Source organism: Ascaphus truei, chromosome 21, assembly GCF_040206685.1.
Source record: "Ascaphus truei isolate aAscTru1 chromosome 21, aAscTru1.hap1, whole genome shotgun sequence".
Classification (NCBI taxonomy): Eukaryota; Metazoa; Chordata; class Amphibia; order Anura; family Ascaphidae; genus Ascaphus; species Ascaphus truei.
This window is the reverse complement of record NC_134503.1, coordinates 16,737,342-16,755,469: the sequence shown is the minus strand read 5'-3', so window position 1 is coordinate 16,755,469 and position 18,128 is coordinate 16,737,342. Positions and strand designations below refer to the sequence as shown.

Here is an 18,128-nt window from a genome sequence, read left to right as displayed (position 1 = left end):
TCAATAGTTACCAATAAACATCAGTGTAGCTACCGTGCTGTAAATGTGTTTTACACGAAGGCAACATTAATAAAAAAAATGAATGTACTTGAGCTTATTGTCTTAATATATCTGTTCATTCTTTGTCCTGTGTTTACTTTGCTTTCTTGTATCCGATGTGCTATCGTTACATATTTATATCCATTACACATATAAACTTTCATTAAAAATAAATGTCTTTATTACAGTATGCTTAACACATCCCTGCATAAAATCATAAAATCATTAAGACATGCCACTCCATAAAACACCTTTCACCATCGTTAAATATGGCCCCTTAACGCCAGTGACGGATTTCCCATCAGGGGAGTAGGCTATAGAGGCGATTTTTGGGGCGCGGCAATTTTGGGGGGGAGAAAAGGTGTGTGAGCAAACCCCCTCCTGTAACGTCGCTTCAGCATGGCGACCCGAAGTCAAATGATGCAGCGATGTCACATGGCGCCCCCACAATGTCACGTGGCAACGCCGCATTGTCACTCTGAAACGCCACGTGGCGATGCGTTGCCATGACAACGCGGCATCCCATGACGTCACGGCAACGCGTTTTCATGATGTCGCAACATCACATGCTGCTGCTATGTCATGAGGGTCACTGTGCTAGGGCGGAGGGCGGCACAAACGTAAGTCCGTCGCTGCTTACAGCCTGTTCAAGTGAATGGGCTGTCAGGTGTCTTCCAGCAGAGAAAGTGTCTTAAGACGTAACACTTCTTAATAAATATGGCCTATCATTTCTTGCATGATATTTTATGCAACATAGAAAAATTACAGTTCCTTTGACCAGTGTTTAATTTAATAAAAAGTTACGGCCTGGTACGCAGTATACTGTGAAGCTGTCTTCTCTTGCTCACTCCATTGTGGAGCTGAAATCTTCTCGAGCGAGGAGAAACTGGGTTTCAAGCACATGGAATAGGGCAGGGGCAGCCAACTCCAGTACTCAAGGACCACCAACAGGTCAGGGTTTCAGGATATCCCTGCTTCAGCATAAGTGGCTCAATCAGTGGCTCGGTCAAAGACTGAGCCACCTGTGCTGAAGCAGGGACTGATTGACCTACCTGTGCTGAATCGGGGACTGATTGAGCCACCTGTGCTGAAGCAGGGATATCCTGAAATCCTGACCTGTTAGTGGCCCTTGAGGACTGGAGTTGGCCAATCCTAGAATTGGGGCTACCAGTGTTGTTAAGCAGGATGTTCTGACTGACAAGCCCACCTTCCGGGATTTAACTTTTCACCATCCTAAAGGATTATAAACTGGTAGAATACATTATAATATTTCTTCTGTGCATGGTACGGCTATTTGTCATGGACAATAAATGCATTCTGAGCATGTCTAACAAAAGACTATGTGTAAGGAATATACAGAAATATGTGATGCGCAGATTTGTATCTCCACAGAACATCATGCTTTGGGAGATTACCGTGGTATCATGTTTTTCTTCTTCACAGGGACAAGATTTGGAAAAACCCATAACCGTTCCATGTTATCCCAAAAAATATACAGAGACCATTCCACTGCTGTCCCTGTATCAAAGCCCCTGTATTACCAGTGCAGCAACACCCACCCTTGTGAAACAAGTCACCCTGGAAGGAACCGGCGATGCCGCCCAGTGCCGGGCACTCATCAAAGGCATCTTAAATTTCACCGGCTGTCCGACGCCGGGCTCCTGTTCATTTGACGGGGTTTACCAGCCGCCTGTCGTTGGGCATTTTTTTGTAAGACAGTTTTGGAATAAAGTTGAGCCTAGAGATTTTTTTATTCTTTTAATTTAATTATGAGAGCGTTGTTACGGTGGTTATAGTGTAGACCAGGGGTGCGCAAAATGGGGTGCGTGCCACCCCTTATTTCTAGGGGGGGGGACGCGGCGGTTACAGAGGCCCCACACTCTTCCCCACGGCATTCAATATAAATGCTGGGAGAGGCGTGAGGCCTCGGTAACTCCCTTACCTGCTCTCTGCCGGCTCTTTGGCGACGCGGCGCCATGGTAATGCACGTCAAATGACGCCGCGGGCTCATGTGACCTTACATGACTCGCGACATCATTTAGCACGGAGTCCATGAAGTGGGGGATAGGGTGGATGGGGCGCTAACGCTGCGGCTGCCGGGTAGGTGGGCACAGCTCAGGAAGTTTGCGCGCCCTAGTGTAGACTTTGGAGACACAAGGTTATGGATTCATTTAAAGCCTCCATCTCCATCATACCAGGTCACCTTCATGTAGTCACTGCCTCCCTACGACCCCTATTCAATATGTTGTGAAGCTGTCTTGCTGTGGAACATTTAGGGCCCTTTTCTAGTAGCCTTCAGAAAGCGTCTCGCTGGGCCTGTTACGCCGCCAGTTTTATCATTGTATTCAGAAAGACTCTGAAGACCTGCGATAGCTAAATGACCAAAACTACCGAGGAGCAGCGATGTGACATTCGCCTCTCTCAAAAGGTCTCGCCCGTGGATCTGCAGCGATATGGGCGTGCCAACTGCATAGAGAGAGCCGCCTCTCCCTGCGCATATCTCGCCAGCGATCGCAGGGTTTTAATAACAATTTTACTATTAGTGTACGTGAGAAGGGGGTCTCCAGAGCAGAACCGCGTTGATTTCAGGTCCGGGGACCCCCTGCTTCCTGAGATATAGGCCTCGTTATGTGGTGCCGGTAGTTTGAAAACTACTCGGATGAGGGCCCGAATATCGCCATTAGACTGTTAGCATTTCAGGAGGTGGGGTATTAATATTAACTGTCCCTATAATTTACTTCAGGTACTGAAAGTAGTATAATACGTAAGTGATGTAAATACAAATTCTTAGTACAGCTCAACCCCCTTATAACGCTGTGCGTGGGGGTCCAAAGAATCACATCGCGTTATAAGCGGATCGCGTTACAAATAATGTACAATTGTATGCATTGTGCAATAAAGTATTTAAGACACTAATAATCGTGTTGCAAAGCATTTATAAATACGAAAATTGTGAGCCACACTTCCATCGCGCTATAAGCGGATCCGCGTTGTAACGGATCGCGCTATAACAGGGTTGAGCTGTAGTAACCCATTGCATAAATTATTGTCCGCTCTAAATTCCACAACACAAACACTTTGCAAAGTGTCAGGGTGGCAGTGACTAATATTTTGTTCTCGTTCCCCTCGAAGGCTTTCTCTGCATATTTCTACACCTTTGATTTTCTCAATTTGACCTCTGGACAACGTTTGCCCGCAGTGACGACCGGGATTGAGACCTACTGTGCAAGAGACTGGGCCGAGGTACCGTACGTGCAGCTCCCACCTGCAGAACCAAACAACAACAAAAAAATGAATGAAGCAAAACGGTTTATCCTGTGGCCCAACACATCCAACCGCCTTCATATTGCAATGTATAATGCTCAAGCATTTGGTTCCCAAATGCTGAAGATTGGGATTTATAAAGACGAATAATCCACACACTTCTGACACATTTAAAGATTAGTCACTTATTCTGGTTGCGCATCTGCGTTCTCTTGATAGGGTGTCACCTTCTTATCTTTGTACATGTGATTTGATGCTTTGTTTTACTCTCAGATTACCGCTGCTTACCCCAAAGCGAAGACGAAGCGCTTGAGGGACTACTGTGGTAGCGGTAACTATATTCTCACCCTACTGCTGGATGCATACAAGTTCACGGAGGACAGCTGGGGCTCCATCAGCTTTCTGAAGAAGGTGATAACTACATTTTGCCAAGGCGTTAATGAAGATATGTCCTGCCGGCTAAATAACCATAGGTTTTTAACAAATATCCTGAGATCAGTGGAATTTCTGCTGGGTCTAAAGCAAACTATACTCACACTTTGTTTTAAACATCCAATGGGAATATGAATCTGAGGAGTTCGGTTAATATTAGGTTTACAGGATATCCCTGCTTCAGCACAGGTGGCTCAATCAGTCTTGGACTGAGCCACTGATTGAGCCGCCTGTGCTGAAGCAGGGATATCCTTTAAACCTGGGGTGGGGGGGATCTTGGAAACTGGACTTGAGAACCCCCGGACTTAGGGGCAGTATATTTCCTGTTAGCCAAAGTATGGATGGCATCTTATTTCCTGGGCATGCCTTCTCCCCATACTGACATCTCAAATGTTACGACGAAATAACGAACAGGCTGATGATAAAATGACCATGTAATGCCTATGATAATGTATAATCCATAAATAGTAGTTGGGTTCTAGCAGGGCGTCTCAATCATTATTGTGGCTTTGTAAGAGTCGTATCGCTCTTTCCTGTGCGTGCTCAATGGCTTCTACATATGCTGCAAATTACTTTATGCTTATACCCGTTGCTGTCCACTGTTGTAGGCAGAGAACACAGACATTGGCTGGACACTGGGATATATGCTCAACCTGACAAACATGATTCCATCGGAGAAATGGATTCCTGTAAAAGCTCAGCTCAAAGACGTTTGGATAGCCACCGTTTTTTTCGTTACCCTGAGTCTAGTACTTATTCTACTCATGATGTTTGTTCATTGCCACAAACGACAAGCGATTTTTTAGCCAAAGGTTTGGTGGAAAGTGAAGGAAAATGCAACTGAAATGCATAAACACACTGTAAATCTTATGTAGGGATTGGATGAATGTATCTATATACCTGTATGAATAATCTCAAAAGCTCACGAGCAGTACTGTATCCAAAAAAAAACATGCTGACAGGGATGTTATCATTTCACTGGTTCTTTTTCTATGCTGAATGATATAAACAGCCACACAAAGGGATGGAGTGTTAAGTGGGCGGTGTATGTAGATTAGGGGTGTGCAAACTGGGGGGGGCACAAGATTTTCCAGTGGGGACAAGGCGGTTGCAGAGGCACCACGCTCATCCCCAAGGTATTTAAATTAAATGCAGAGGGACCGTGTGAGTCCTCTGCAACTTCCCTTACCTTGTCTTCGGCGACACGTCTGCCATGGCAAAGCGGCGTCACATGACGCTGCGGAGTCACGACTCCACAGCGTCATTAGACGCCGAAGACAATTAAAGGCGGGTGGGGGGGCAGCAGGCACGGGGGCACAGACTGAAAAGTTTGCGCACCCCTGTGCTAAATGATGATGAGACAACAAAAACTTCACATTTACAGATGCATCTCAGAAAGTACACGTACAGAACCAAAGTCAAGTGTGATAGAGAAGAGGCAGCAAATCCCGAGGCAAGCCACACTATTATAGTAACATGGATGTTCTTATTTCATAACCCAGGCGTCCCAGGTTGCCATGAATTTATTCGAGGAGTCGTTAAGTCAAGCTGTGAGCTTCTCAAGACTCATAATGTGCCACACCTAATTGATGACTACCAGGAGTTTAGAGGTAGGACCTTTCCAGGCTGCCGTTGGGACACACCTGTTCGCTGAGTTATGGTTAATCAGTATCCATTCCTTCCTGCTATTGGTCTTAAGGGGCCTTCTATGGAGAAGTGCTTCCCATGGGGAGGGTGTCATTGATAGGCCCAGGAGCGTGAACACCTCAGATCATAGCTCTTTGATTACCGGGCATTGCTACCATATACTGTATGAAAACGGGTACCCCTCTGATTTGCACCGCGAGATGCATAGAGGTTTGTTTGTAGACCTTGTGTATTCAGGCTGGGGTTAAATAGCTATAGAGAAGTTTGTAACTACAGTATTTTCCTTTATTAATGTATTTAAGGAAATCCTGGATATAGTGTTGCATATTTCTGCCCACTCCTGTGTCTCCAACTGTTCACCAATATCCTACTCCCACTGTCTAATGTGTAGACTTTCACAATCAGTGGAGGAACAGATCCTTCTAAACACTGCTTTGCTGCATAGGCCGCTCTGAATAACAGTTTGCGAGAGAGTGTCTAATCTGGGAATATCTGAGTCATTCTGTGTCTGGGATCTGTTTAGCGTCTCTGTGGTTTATGAATGATCTAACTTTGGATTCCATCATTAAATCTTGTGCTGCGGGATGTCTATTCATGATCCACCAGAACTTGATTTCCGCTGAGGCTATTGGGAAAGTGGGGTTCCAGTAAATGGGTAGCATACCTGTGTGAGTGCTAGAGAGACTCCTCTGAAGACCAACCGTGTCCCAACTTTTCAGGGAGTGGGACATTGTTGGTAGGGTTATTCATGACTGATGGCTCTTTTAGGGATCAATAGCAAGGCTGAGCTGTGGCAGGGCTTCATGATGGTGCTTTCTATTTCAACCCATCTTACCACGTTGGGCAGGGCGTGCCAGACCGTCAATTGTGCTAGTTCCATACAAAGCAGAACACGATCTTCTGGAGACTTACTGTAGCAAATTTTTAGTTCTACAGATCAGGAGTGCTCTAAAGATATATAAATTTTTTGGGAAGAGAGTCAACTTAAGAACATATATCCTACTTTTCCATGATATCTCTATTAAGCGATTACTATAACAAGACAAATTTCTTCTGCCAAATCCAATCTGGCTCCACGGTAACTACCCTGTTAAAGGTTTGCAACCTGTGTGCAATGGAACCAGCACAACTTACTGGTGCAACATTCCTGGATTTTGCAAAGGCTTTTGACACTGTTGACCATGTTATCTTGTTAAACAAGCTTCAGTGCTCTGGAATAGGGGAATAAGCTGGTTTCATTCCTATCGGGTAGATCCCAATATGTGTCTATCTCAGGCTCCAACCCTAAAACCTTGGATATCACCTGTGGGGTCCCGTAAAGCTCTGTTCTGGGGACACTATTCTTTTCAGGCTTCATTAATGATTATGAATGATCTACCGACAGCTGGTAAGGCCGCTTCAATGCACATATATGCAGATGATACTATCTACCTGAGATCCAACTCCCAAAGACTTGTAATGATCCCAAAGGAAATCTGTTCGTTCCTCCTTCTCATAATGTGCACCTTATGACTGGAACAACCTACCAGAGACTCTCAAAGCCGCCTCCAGTTTAAGTTCTTTCAAGAGCTGTCTCACATTTTAATCTTGTCTGTAACTGTTAATTGTCTGATAAATACGACCATAACATATATTGTCCCCAACTGCCCATGAAATGTCTGTAAATATAATATGTCATGATGTAGTGGTCATTATAACTCTGGGTCCAGGACATACGTGACCGGTAACTCTCAATGTATTATTTCCTGATAAAACATGTTATAAATAAATATCGAATAGCGTGACCAAGAGATTCCCCATCTTTTCTTGTAGTTGGGATATTTATTTATTTTTGCAAGTGCACATCGTAATCAACTGAGGCTGGTGTCCGATAATAGAACATTTTCCTGATATCCACCTAAGAAAAGAAAGGACACAAAGAAGAAAGCCGAGCAAAATTGTTTCTCCTAGCTGGAGTATACTATGGAGGGCTGTACCGTCCATGTCTTTCACTCTCAGACTTTCCACTGTTTACTCAGTATCCTCTCCCAGTGCTTCAGGGACGGTTGTCAGATGGGTTCTTTTTTCCACATGTGGTGGACTTCTAATTCAACTGTGTGGAATGAAGTTCATCATTTGATGAAAAGGATTTGAAAGCGCTCTATTCCTCTGGATCCCCTGTTAAAGCAGACATTAACAGGGTATCAATAGGAATATCTCGCATCTACTCTGTGACTCGATGTAGCGTGGCCGCCAAGTGAAACAAACTGTCTCCATCGTCTCCAACACAAGTTACGATGTGGTTCATCGTGTAAGTGGAAAGTCTGACCAGTCTTTTGGAGGATTCGTTATAAATCCCAACAAATGTGCAAGCCCTGGAGAAGACATATCAATTGCCCAAGATGTATCTGAGACCTCCTCTTCCTTTAATAATTAGGTTCTTTTTACCTTAATATCTAATGTACACTAGAAACAATGGTTCCATATCCTTCCCGCTTCAGTTGCGTTCAATTAGTATTAATACTTCACGCCTTATTCATTTTTATGGAATCTGTTTAATAATTTCAGTGCAATGGAAACCTCATATTTATTTGCACCCCACTTCGTTATTTCCTTTCTGTACCCTCAGAATTTGAAACCATGAATCAAACCTGAGCAACAAAGGCTTTCACAACCTACTGTACAACCATTCTACACTTCTCAAAGGCAAATACAACTACTAGAACTTTGTCATCAACTATTTCCCACGTTTTATTCCAGGAATCCGTTGTGATTTCCTTCATGGGCTTTTTAGGCGTGCAGTCTGCCATCCAGTGGACATTGTATGGCAATTTGCTTTGTTGCACAATATTACTTGTATGCACCTATCAGTGTCTGCATCCTTCTGCAAGGTAATGCAGTAAAGAAGTGCAAATAAGCAAAATATGGCTTGCAAAAAAATATATATATATATATAATACTCTGAAAATGTAACATTTGAATGGTACTGTCTGTACATAGGTTAAACGTATCTCTATTGTGTTATTTATAGTACTATGCTTAACTATGGTGCTAATACATTCTACGAGGGAAAAGTGAGCCTTTGGCTGAGATTTTGAGAATTACATTAGCAAAATCAGGACCTTGTGTCTTGTAAGTGACAATACTGTTACTCACTTCTGGCTATTGCTGAAACCCCATTATTTGTGTAACTCTAGCAGTGTAGTATAGTCCCCTGGCCCACTGAAACAGATACATGAAGGTTACCTCTCACCATTTAAAATCACTACAGTATCTCTAAAAATAATGTGTAAGGGCTCAGTTCCTGTGTATCCCCCACAACAGGATCGCCTTGTACATGTATGCAGCATCCAAATAAAGAACTTTCAACCAGATCCAAGATATGGTTCTAAAGTTATGATAACTAGGAAATGGGCTTAGCGATCAAACTACAGTCGTCTAAAGACACATGATACTACTTTTGATATATAGGAATAAGGATGACCACATACTGTCTGCTAGCTACAGGAAGTGGTGCTCAACTCCTGTCCTCAAGACCCCCCTACAGGTCATGTTTTCAGGATATATTAACGGCAGCATTGGTGGCTTAATTAATTAATTGTTTTACCAGGAACTATTACATTGAGAGTTACCTCTCGTTTTCAAGTATGTCCTGGGCACAGAGTTATGGTGACAGATACATGGATACATTAGGTGAACAAGGTTATACATTATATATATATATATATATATATATATGTGACATTGCATTACATTAGGTGAACAGGGTTATTAAATATGAAGACATTACATGCACAGTTAAAGATCAAATAAGTTATAGGCCTATGTAACAGTTACAGACCAGATTAAATTGTGAGACAGCTCTAGTTTTGAAACAACTTAGACTGGTGGCGGCTGTGAGTATCTCCGGTAGACTGTTCCAGTTGTGAAGTGCACGGTAAGAGATGGAGGAGCGGACGGATACTTTCTTGAACCTTGGGACCATGAAAAGTCCCTTGGAGTCAGATCTCAGGTCATAAGTGCTGCATGTGGTACCTGTAGGAGTGAGGAGCTTGTTCATATACGGGGGTAGCTTTCCCAAGAAGTATTTGAAGGCAAGACAGGAGAGATTAACTTTGCGCCTAGACTCAAGTAATGGCGAGTCTAGTTATTTGAGCATTTTGCAGTGATGTGTGTTGTAGTTACATTGGAGGACAAAGCAGTACATTGAATTGTAGAGGGTGACTAGATTGCTAATGTGAGTTTGGGGTGCTGTACCAAATACCACGAGTGCGCAAACTGGGTGGGGGGGGGGGGGGGCGGTTACAGAGGCACCTTGCTCTAACCCAAAGCACTTAAATTAAATGTCGGGGTGTGCGCATGAGACCTCTGTAACTTCCATTACCTGGTCTCCGTCTAGTAACAGGACTAGGCTGGTCCTTATCTGTAGCGCTGACATTGGTCCCAGGTAACATTGTTACAGTCTTGTCGGTGTTTCAAAACAATGTTTTGGGAAATACAGTTTTCAAGTCTCAAAAAATCAGATTGAAGTACGTGTTCAAGGTCAGAGAGGCTATGACTGTGTGCATATAGGATTGTGTCATCTGCATACATGTGTATTGAGGCTTCCTTACAAGCTGTGGGAAGAGTAGGGATCCAAGAACAGAGCCTTGTAGGACACCCCAGGTGATATCCAAGGGGTTGAAGTTAGTGCCCGAGACAGACACATGTTGGAATCTGGAGTAGTGATGTACCGAGTACCCAGAAATTACCCGGTACCCGGCTTACCTGGTGCTTTTTCTGCTCTCCGGAACTTACCCGGAACCGGCAGGAGGGGGCTGGGCCGGGTAATTTCAGAGCAACTCAAAAAGACTTCAACACTTACCTACAGCCGGCGACGGAGGGAGAGGAAGACTGCTGCGGAGGGTGAGGAGGACCGTGGTGACATCGTTGGAGCGGCAGCGGAAGTCCTTGTTCAGCCAGGGGGAGCAGCGGAACACGGCACACAGCTAATGCTGGTGGGAGCCGGGGATCCATGTGACTGGAGCAGGAGTGTTCCTATTGGCCAGCCAGTTCCTCCCCGGCCTGCACATTGCCCCATATACCCGGTACCCGGCAATCCTCCCAAAATAAGACAAAGTCTTAGTACAATACAAAAACAGACATTCGGGGCACATACCAAACTGATTAAATAGTGAATATGTGAATAAAATGGCTTACGTTAGGCAAGGGGAGAAACAGGAAGGGGTTGTGACCTCTCTAATAGCCAAATCTGAAATTGAAATCTCTCTTGAGACTCAAGGGAAATAGGGAAAAAAGAAGGAAAAACACAATAGTGTGACACTGTCTAAACACATATATTGAGAATTAATGAATTCACAAACAGATGTTCTTTGACAGCATAGTGTAAAAACATTGGGGATCTGGCGTGGGAACCTCCTGGTATGAGGCGCAGTCTTAAAACAACCCATAGCCTGTGTAAAATGTCCTTTTTGTGTTGGTAAGTCCTGTGTATCTCTGCTGCTTCCTACTTCTTTGCTCTCTGCCCCTCTGGTTCATCCGGTCGTTTTCTGACGTGACGTCACTCATGAGCTATGGGACCCGAATGATTACTCTCAGTGGAGGAGATAGAAGCTGTGCAGACGCTGTACACGTCAATTGGACACCTGAATTCTTGGCAAACATCCAACACGTTTCGTTCAGTCTGGAACTTCCTCCGGGACGTTGGGATCTGCCTGATAGGAATTAAACTAATTTAAAGCATGTTTCCCTATTCCACATCACTGTTGTTTGTTTAGCAAGATAGCATGATCAACAATATCAAAAGCCTTTGCAAAATCTAGGAATATTACACCAGTAAGTGGTCCCAGTTCCATTCCACACTGGATCTCATTGCAGACTTTAGGAGAGTACTTACTGTGGAGTGTTTGGGGCGAAAGCCAGATTGGAATTGGCTAGTAAAATTTGTCTTGGTATAGTAATTGCTTAATTGGGAGTGAACACATCATTCCATGACTTTGGATAGTATTGGGAGCAGAGAGATTGGCCTGTAGTTTGAGACAGTGTTTTTGTCCCCACTTTTGAAGATCGGGACAACGCTGGCAGTTTTCCAGGTCTTAGGCAGTTGACTGAGCCACTGATTGAGCCACTTGTGCTGAAGCAGGTATATCCTTAAAACCTGACCTATTGGGGGGTCTTGAGGACTGGAGTTGATCACCCCTGTGCTTGCTAATGATGTGCTTGCTGCTATCTCTCTGCTGTGTCCCAGCATATTACTGTTATCAATATAGATATGTTCAGATAAGAATTCATCTCTCCTGCTGGGGTGTGTGCAGCTAATATTCAAATAATTTGTATTAAGATACGTGACAAAGTGCCACAGAGTCCAGCAAACAATGTCAAATCATATAACGTCATCTATGTATCTTTACTAAAGACAGCTGGGGCTAAAAACACTGGCATGATTAGCAATAACTTCTTGTTCTTAAAAGGCAATGAAAACACTGGAGGAAGCGGAGTGCCCCTACATGTAACACAGCCATGGAAAATACGCTGTATAAAAGTAGTTTTTTTCCCCAATAGTCATTCTTGCCGAGAGGCATCCTGAATTGTGTTGGTTTGCGTAGAGCTCAAATATAGCTACAAATAAACTACAATTATCTTGCAGAGGGGTAAGTGCGCCATACGATGTCATAATGCAAATCCTGTGGTGAGTGAACACATTCAAATATGGCTTGTCCCAGAAAGCAGGAATAATTATTAACAACATGACCAGTAAATAATGAGATCCTTGTCAGCAAAAGCAAAGTGAAGAATCGAATTTGATGTGCACACTTTATGATGGGTGTTGTTGCAACTTCAAAAGTACTTCAGGAATTAGGACACTATCCACTACCGAAGTGTTTAATGGTGCCAAAATGTTGTTTATAAAGTAATAATCTATAGGGAATATTTTAAACTGAACTGTTTGTTCATAAGATGTATTATGAATTAACTCCAACTGTTTTTGTTAGTCTCCCTGCATGCCATTTGGCATGTAAGTTTTTTGGGGGTAAATACTAATTCCTTTCAATGTTACATGTATGCCTTGATGTTCTAATCTCGCCTGTTTTATAATATTCCCTGTATTGTAATGTTGTACAAATGGTAAAGGCCTGCCTACCTGGTTACCGCCACAAAAAAAAATATACATACATACAAACGATTTGTCGGATAACTTTGCCAATATTGGCCTCTAAGTCCAACTACCGTTGCAGCCAACGTTACTGCACCCACTGGCGCACTCCGCAGGCGAAATAGCGGAGAAGCCCCGCCCCTTGTGTATGGCTGATTTAAAACAATAGCCACTTCTCCCTCTGGCGCGTTGTGCATGTCCCGCTGCAATGCATGAAAAGACAAAAATAAATAAAACACACAGTATATATCAATATTCGATATCTATTGGTTTGAAGCAGAGGGAGCAGATCTCCTCTCACAGCCCAGCTACGGAAGCTGTTCCAATGATGCAGTATTCAGAGCTCAGGTATTTATTTACTTTTCTAAAACTTTGCAACGTAATGGCCCAATAAAACATGTTTTTATGTCAATAATTGATCCGGCTGATTGTACAATGAAGCATGTGATCAGGGCTGTGTTTAAAAGACAAACGTTCCAATTAAAAGAATCTTTGAGAATCTGGTGCAGTTTTGTGTCTCCAATTTTTCTCCACTTTAGCAGGTTTAAACTGCCCCCTTTCACCACCACACTCACCACCACCACCACACTCACCACCACCACCACACTCACCACCACCACCACCACACTCACCACCACCACACTCACCACCACCACACTCACCACCACCACACTCACCACCACCACACTCACCACCACCACACTCACCACCACCACACTCACCACCACCACACTCACCACCACCACACTCACCACCACCACCACCACACTCACCACCACCACCACACTCACCACCACCACCACACTCACCACCACACTCACCACCACCACACTCACCACCACCACCACCACACTCACCACCACCACCACCACCACACTCACCACCACCACCACCACACTCACCACCACCACCACCACCACACTCACCACCACCACCACCACACTCACCACCACCACCACCACCACACTCACCACCACCACCACCACACTCACCACCACCACCACCACCACACTCACCACCACACTCACCACCACACTCACCACCACACTCACCACCACCACCACACTCACCACCACCACCACACTCACCACCACCACCACACTCACCACCACCACCACACTCACCACCACCACCACACTCACCACCACCACCACCACACTCACCACCACCACCACCACACTCACCACCACCACCACCACACTCACCACCACCACCACCACACTCACCACCACCACCACCACACTCACCACCACCACCACCACACTCACCACCACCACACTCACCACCACCACACTCACCACCACCACACTCACCACCACCACACTCACCACCACCACACTCACCACCACCACACTCACCACCACCACACTCACCACCACCACACTCACCACCACCACACTCACCACCACCACACTCACCACCACCACACTCACCACCACCACCACCACACTCACCACCACCACCACACTCACCACCACCACCACCACACTCCTCACCACCACCACCACACTCACCACCACCACCACACTCACTACCACCACCACACTCACTACCACACCCACCACCACACTCACCACCACCACCACCACACTCACCACCACCACCACCACCACACTCACCACCACCACACTCACCACCCTCACCACCACCACCACACTCACCACCACCACCACACTCACCACCACACTCACCACCACCACCACACTCACCACCACCACCACACTCACCACCACACACATACAAACTGTGATACACACACACACACACACAAACTGATATACACACACACACACACACACACACACACACAAACTGATATACACACACACACACACACACACACACACACACACACACTGTGATACACACATACACACACTGTGATACACACACACACACACACACACACACACACACACACACACACACACACTGTGATACACACACACACACTGTGATACACACACACACACACACTGTGATACACACACACACACACACACACACACACACACACACACACACACACACACACACACACACACTGAGATATATACACACACACACAAACTGATACACACAGAAACTGATACACACACACACACACTGTGATACACACACACACACACACTGATACACACACACACACACACACTGTGATACACACACACAGTGATACACACACACACACACACACACACACACACACACACAGAGATACACACACACACAGACAAACTGTGATACACACAGATAAACTGTGATACACACACACAGACACACACACTGAGACACACACACACACACACACACACACACACACACACACTGAGATACACACACACACACAAACTGATACACACACACACTGAGATACACACACACACTGAGATACACACATACACACACACTGCGATATACACAGATACACACACACTGCGATACACACACACAGATACACACACACACACAGAGATACACACACACACACAGAGATACACACACACACACAGAGATACACACACACACACACACACACAGATACACACAGACACACTGTGACACACACACAAACTGAGATACACACACACACACACTGAGATACACACACACACACACACACACACTGAGATACACACACACCCACAGTGATACACACCCACCGTGATACACACCCCCACACCGTGATACACACACACACACACACCCACCCACCGTGATACACACCCACCCACCGTGATACACACACACACCCACCCACCGTGATACACACACACACCCACACCCACCGTGATACACACACCCACACCCACCGTGATACACACACCCACACCCACCGTGATACACACACCCACACTGGATACACCCACCCACCCACACCCACCGTGATAAACACACCCACCCCGATACACACACAGATACACACACCCACCGACACACACACACACACACACACAGAAACTGAGATACACACACACTGAGATACACACACACACACACACACAGAGATACACACACACACACACACCGAGATACACACCCACCCACCGTGATACACACACACACACACACCCACCCACCGTGATACACACACACACACCGTGATACACCCACACCCACCGTGATACACACACCCACCGTGATACACACCCACCCACCGTGATACACACCCACCCACCGTGATACACACACCCACACCGATACACCCACCCACCGATACACCCACACCCACCCACCGATACACACACACACCCACAGAGACAAACTGAGATACACACACACACACACACACACACACCCCGATACACACACATACAGTACAGACAAACTGAGATACACATACACACACACACACCCCGATACACACAGACAAACTGAGATACACACACACACCCCGATACACACACACACACACACACACAAACTGAGATACACACACCCACACCGATACCCACCCGGCCGATATGCCCACACCCACCGATACACACACAGATACAATACACACACACACAGATACACACACCCACCCACCGATACACACCCACACCCACCGATACACACGCACTCACCCACCAATACACACACACACACACCGATACACACACCCACACCGATACACAATACACACACACACACCCCGATACACCCACCCCCATACACAAACCCACCGATACACACAGCGATACACACACACACCGATACACACACCCACCCACACACCGATACACACACCCACCCACCCACCGATACACACCCACACCCACCGATACACACCCACCCCGATACACACACACACCCACCCACCGATACACACACACACCGATACACCCCCCACCGATACACCCACACCCACCCACCGATACACACACACAGCCACCCACCGATACACACAGCGATACACCCACACCCGCACCCACGATACACCCACACACACCCACCGATACACCCACCGACACCCCCACCCACCGATACACCCACACACCGATACACCCACACCCACCCACCAATACACCCACACACAGATACACACACCCACACAAAGATACACACACACACACATACACACAGATATACACACACACACAGATATACACACACACACAGATATACACACACACACACAGATATACACACACACACACACAGATATACACACACACACACACACAGATATATACACACACACAGATATATACACACACACAGATATATACACACACACAGATATATACACACACACAAACATCCCGTCAGCCCCTGCACCGCCATCGACGGAGAGCCCGTGGACCGGACGGGGGGAGAACCCGCCCGCCAGACCTGGCTCCGCGCTCTTCCACCTATCGGGGATAAGGCCGCGCGCCTGGGCAGAAGCAGGGAGTTCCCCAACAGCGACCGCGCACTGTCCCCTCCAGCCATCCGCACTGTCCCCTCCCTCCAGCCATCCGCACTGTCCCCAACAGCGACCCCGCACTGTACCCTCCAGCCATCCGCACTGTCCCCTCCAGCCATCTGCACTGTCCCCTCCAGCCATCCGCACTGTCCCCAACAGCCATCCGCACTATCCCCTCCCTCCAGCAATCCGTACTGTCCCCAACAGCCATCCGCACTGTCCCCTCCAGCCATCCGCGCTCGCACTGTCTCCTCCCTCCAACCATCCGCACTGTCCCCTCCCTCCAGCCATCCGCACTGTCCCCTCCCTCCAGCCATAAGCGCTCGCACTGTCCCCTCCCTCCAGCCATCCGCACTGTCCCCTCCCTCCAGCCATCCGCACTGTCCCCAACAGCGATCCGCGCTCGCACTGTCTCCCTCCAGCCATCCGCACTGTCCCCTCCCTCCAGCCATCCGCACTGTCCCCAACAGCCATCCGCACTGTCCCCAACAGCCATCCGCACTCGCACTGTCCCCTCCCTCCAGCCATCCGCACTGTCCCCTCCCTCCAGCCATCCGCACTGTCCCCAACAGCCATCCGCACTGTCCCCAACAGCCATCCGCACTCGCACTGTCCCCTCCCTCCAGCCATCCACACTGTCCCCTCCCTCCAGCCATCCGCACTGTCCCCAACAGCCATCCGCACTGTCCCCAACAGCCATCCGCACTGTCCCCAACAGCCATCCGCACTCGCACTGTCCCCTCCCTCCAGCCACCCGCACTGTCCCCTCCCTCCAGCCATCCGCACTGTCCCCTCCCTCCAGCCATCCGCACTGTCCCCAACAGCCATCCGCACTCGCACTGTCCCCTCCAGCCATCCGCACTGTCCCCTCCCTCCAGCCATCCGCACTGTCCCCTCCCTCCAGCCATCCGCACTGTCCCCTCCCTCCAGCCATCCGCACTGTCCGCTGCCTCCAGCCATCCGCACTGTCCCCTCCCTCCAGCCATCCGCACTATCCCCAATAGCCATCCGCACTCGCACTCGCACTCGCACTGTCCCCTCCCTCCAGCCATCCGCGCTCCCCCACCCCGCGCCTACCTCTTGCCCGGGCAGCAGCAGCAGCCACAGGGAACGGATATAAGGGGGTGGGGGAGAGGGGGGTTAAACGCCAAACAGCCAACGGCTGTCCCCGCTCCCACCTTCCTGCCCGCGCGGGCAGCGGGGATCTGGGGAGGAAGCGGAGAA

General features: G+C 47.4%; 1 protein-coding gene and 1 long non-coding RNA gene across 9 annotated transcripts in view; one reads left to right on the top strand and one right to left on the bottom strand.

Moving 5' to 3' along the window:
- The window catches only part of LOC142472235 (ectonucleoside triphosphate diphosphohydrolase 8-like), a 95,563-nt gene extending 90,819 nt beyond the window's left edge, over positions 1 to 4,744 (top strand). For 6 of the 7 annotated variants that reach the window (XM_075579146.1, XM_075579148.1, XM_075579150.1 and 3 more), the window contains exons 8-11: positions 1,483 to 1,749; positions 3,172 to 3,282; positions 3,577 to 3,714; positions 4,344 to 4,744. In XM_075579146.1, the coding sequence (XP_075435261.1) occupies positions 1,483 to 1,749; positions 3,172 to 3,282; positions 3,577 to 3,714; positions 4,344 to 4,541 (714 nt within the window). In that variant the 3' untranslated portion in view covers positions 4,542 to 4,744. The remainder of the gene's footprint in view (positions 1 to 1,482; positions 1,750 to 3,171; positions 3,283 to 3,576; positions 3,715 to 4,343) is intronic. The other variant, XM_075579151.1, reaches the window with a different exon arrangement.
- On the bottom strand, positions 3,172 to 18,123 carry LOC142472240 (uncharacterized). 2 transcript variants are annotated; one of them, XR_012789636.1, is made up of 3 exons: positions 17,982 to 18,123; positions 12,535 to 12,717; positions 3,172 to 3,304 (listed from the first exon to the last, which is right to left on the bottom strand). It is a non-coding gene; the product is annotated as an uncharacterized LOC142472240 (long non-coding RNA). The 2 variants fall into 2 exon arrangements; XR_012789635.1 differs by lacking the exon at positions 3,172 to 3,304 and adding an exon at positions 10,851 to 11,075 and having other exon boundaries at positions 17,982 to 18,122.
- Positions 18,124 to 18,128: the final 5 nt, after the last annotated feature.